General features: G+C 46.7%; 1 protein-coding gene across 1 annotated transcript in view; it reads right to left on the reverse strand.

Annotated features, from left to right (window-relative positions):
- Nucleotides 1-1,818: 1,818 nt before the first annotated feature.
- Nucleotides 1,819-3,153, reverse strand: part of LOC142939242 (docking protein 2-like) — an 11,250-nt gene continuing 9,915 nt past the window's right edge. The window contains 2 exon segments of the mRNA XM_076082490.1: nucleotides 1,819-3,102; nucleotides 3,104-3,153. The exon segment at nucleotides 3,104-3,153 is cut by the window's right edge and continues 487 nt beyond it. Of these exon segments, the coding sequence (XP_075938605.1) occupies nucleotides 2,794-3,102; nucleotides 3,104-3,153 (359 nt within the window). The 3' untranslated portion in view covers nucleotides 1,819-2,793.

Here is a 3,153-nt window from a genome sequence, read left to right on the forward strand (position 1 = left end):
TGAGATGTGAGTGGAGCTGGGCCTGGATAAAGGTGGAGCTGGGTCTGGATAAAGGTGGAGCTGGGTCTGGATAAAGGTGGAGGTGGGCCTGGATAAAGGTGGAGGTGGGCCTGGATAAAGGTGGAGGTGGGTCTGGATAAAGGTGGAGGTGGGCCTGGATAAAGGTGGAGGTGGGCCTGGATAAAGGTGGAGCTGGGTCTGGATAAAGGTGGAGCTGGGTCTGGATAAAGGTGGAGGTGGGCCTGGATAAAGGTGGAGGATAAAGGTGGAGCTGGGCCTGGATAAAGGTGGAGGTGGGCCTGGATAAAGGTGGAGGTGGGTCTGGATAAAGGTGGAGGTGGGTCTGGATAAAGGTGGAGGTGGGCCTGGATAAAGGTGGAGGTGGGCCTGGATAAAGGTGGAGGTGGGCCTGGATAAAGGTGGAGGTGGGTCTGGATAAAGGTGGAGGTGGGTCTGGATAAAGGTGGAGCTGGGCCTGGATAAAGGTGGAGGTGGGTCTGGATAAAGGTGGAGCTGGGTCTGGATAAAGGTGGAGCTGGGCCTGGATAAAGGTGGAGGTGGGCCTGGATAAAGGTGGAGGTGGGCCTGGATAAAGGTGGAGGTGGGTCTGGATAAAGGTGGAGCTGGGTCTGGATAAATGTGGAGGTGGGCCTGGATAAAGGTGGAGCTGGGTCTGGATAAAGGTGGAGGTGGGCCTGGATAAAGGTGGAGGTGGGCCTGGATAAAGGTGGAGCTGGGTCTGGATAAAGGTGGAGCTGGGCCTGGATAAAGGTGGAGGTGGGCCTGGATAAAGGTGGAGGTGGGTCTGGATAAAGGTGGAGCTGGGTCTGGATAAAGGTGGAGCTGGGCCTGGATAAAGGTGGAGCTGGGCCTGGATAAAGGTGGAGCTGGGCCTGGATAAAGGTGGAGCTGGGCCTGGATAAAGGTGGAGGTCTAAACAGACGTGAGTACAGCTTCCTGCTGTCAGTGTTTTAAATACATTGATAAGGCAGGGTATGCTACATGCAGCCTCTGCTCCATGAGATGAACTACAGCAACAAGGCTCACATGTCCTCTCATCACACTGTTCACTGTGATGACCACAGCCAGTGGACCAACAGTCCCACGTTGCTCTCAAGAACCCTGAAGTAATGAGAGGGTTAAGGTGCCTGTACCTTCATTTCAGCGGGTTGCTAATGCAGAGGTGTGTATAGATCACAGCTATTATTTTACTCTTGATAAGGTACCTTAGTCAGAGTAGATTATCATTTTCATTTAAATAATTGAACTGGATTGAATGCATATTAATTGCAAATAGAAGATAGGCCACAATTCTAACAGCTGTACAGTAACAGTGGAAGTTAATATTAAGCCGTACAGTAACAGGGTTCAAAGCAACATGTGCTCTACAAAAGGGAAAGCAACATGTGCACTAGCTGGATGCTGCTACCTACTAAAGCTCTTATTGATGTGTCAGTGTTATGAATGCCTGTCAACCAGAGTACATTTGTAAATGTTTATTCTTTTAATCAAACTATTGTCTCTCATTCGTTTGTGTCATTTAAGGTATACTGTATGCTTTGAATTCTCATTGTTAGTTTAAATACATTTTCTCACTTTTTCATGTATACACCGAGATTTCACAAAATGTTTGGTCATGGAAATTTGGTTTAAAGTCATGGAAAAGTCATGGAAATCCATTGGTCAAAATGTGTATGAACCCTGTATATATATATATATATATATATATATATAAATAATCATATATTTTAGATTTACAAGCTCAACACAGCTGTTTACTCTGAAAACATCTGTTCACAGACTCAGAGAGGAAACATGTTTTGCAGAATAAAATACTTTATTTCTCAAATTCTACTCAAACATTAAAGTTTGAACACGAAATGAATGAATAAAAAGACCAAAGAGTTTAATTCTAGTCTGATGATGACGATTATCTACATTAATAATAAACTCCTGCTGCCCTCTGCTGGAGGAAGCAGCTCACTGCAGATCTGAGGTCAGATTCATCAAATGAAATCAATAAATCATTTCTTCCTCTTGACCAAGAATAAAAGAGGAGAATGAATTAAATGTCCTGAGTCTTGTTGACGTACCTGATATAATAAATGACCTGGTCACCAAATCTACCATCAACCAAACTCTGAGGACAGCAGGAACTATGTCAACAGGCTAACAGGCTAACAAGTTAACAGGCTAACAGGCTAACAGGTTAACAAGTTAACAGGCTAACAGGTTAACAGGCTAACAGGCTAACAGGTTAACAGGCTAACAAGTTAACAGGCTAACAGGCTAACAGGTTAACAGGCTAACAGGCTAACGGGTTAACGGGCTAACAGGCTAACAAGTTAACAAGTTAACAGGCTAATAAGCTAACAGGCTAACAGGCACCGAGGCTTTTGAATGAAGGCTAAGACACATGCTCAGTGTAACCATCTTTGTTTCTCTCATTTTCTCATTTTCTCATTTTCTCTTTTTCTCATTTTCTATAGAACCAGAGGAGTCGCCCCCTGATGGAGATTAGAGAGAATGCAGCTCTAGTATCTGGTCTCTGGTCTCAGAGTCTCTGTTCCATATCAGAAATCAGTCCTCTTGGACTGTGATGGACATGTTTTGACTGTTTTCTTACATTTTATAGACTAAATGATGAACTGATTATTAAACAAAGAAGCGAGCGGAGCAGAAACTGTAGTATTTATGAGTAAAAGAACACTGTGATGGTCCGCAGGAGACGTGGACCAGGACTCCGGCACAAAGAGACTAGAGGTGGAGGATCAGAGCTGCTTCCTGTCTCCTCTATGCCATCTTCACCATCACGTTGTTGTACGGTGAATCCCGCTGCTGCTGCTCCTCCTCCTCCTCCTCCTCCTCCTCCTCCTCCTCCTCCTCCTCCTCCTCCTCCTCCTGTAGCTCCTCCTCCCCGTCTTCTTCTTCTTCACTGGTGCTTTGTGGAACAGGAAGCGCCCTCTGGGCTCGTTTGGGCACGGCGTAGTCGTCCACCCGGGGGTTGTACGGGTACTCGTGACCTTTGGGGTCGGCAGCCGTACCCATGATCCTCCAGGCGTCTCCTCTCATCTCCTCCGGGTCGTCGTACAGGGAGGTGGGGGGTTTCAGCGGTGGGGGGGGTGGCGGCGGCGCAGCCTTCAGGCTCGTCGT

This window comes from Anarhichas minor, unplaced genomic scaffold (assembly GCF_050575085.1).
Source record: "Anarhichas minor isolate MPS153535 unplaced genomic scaffold, ASM5057508v1 ptg000095l, whole genome shotgun sequence".
NCBI lineage: Eukaryota > Metazoa > Chordata > Actinopteri > Perciformes > Anarhichadidae > Anarhichas > Anarhichas minor.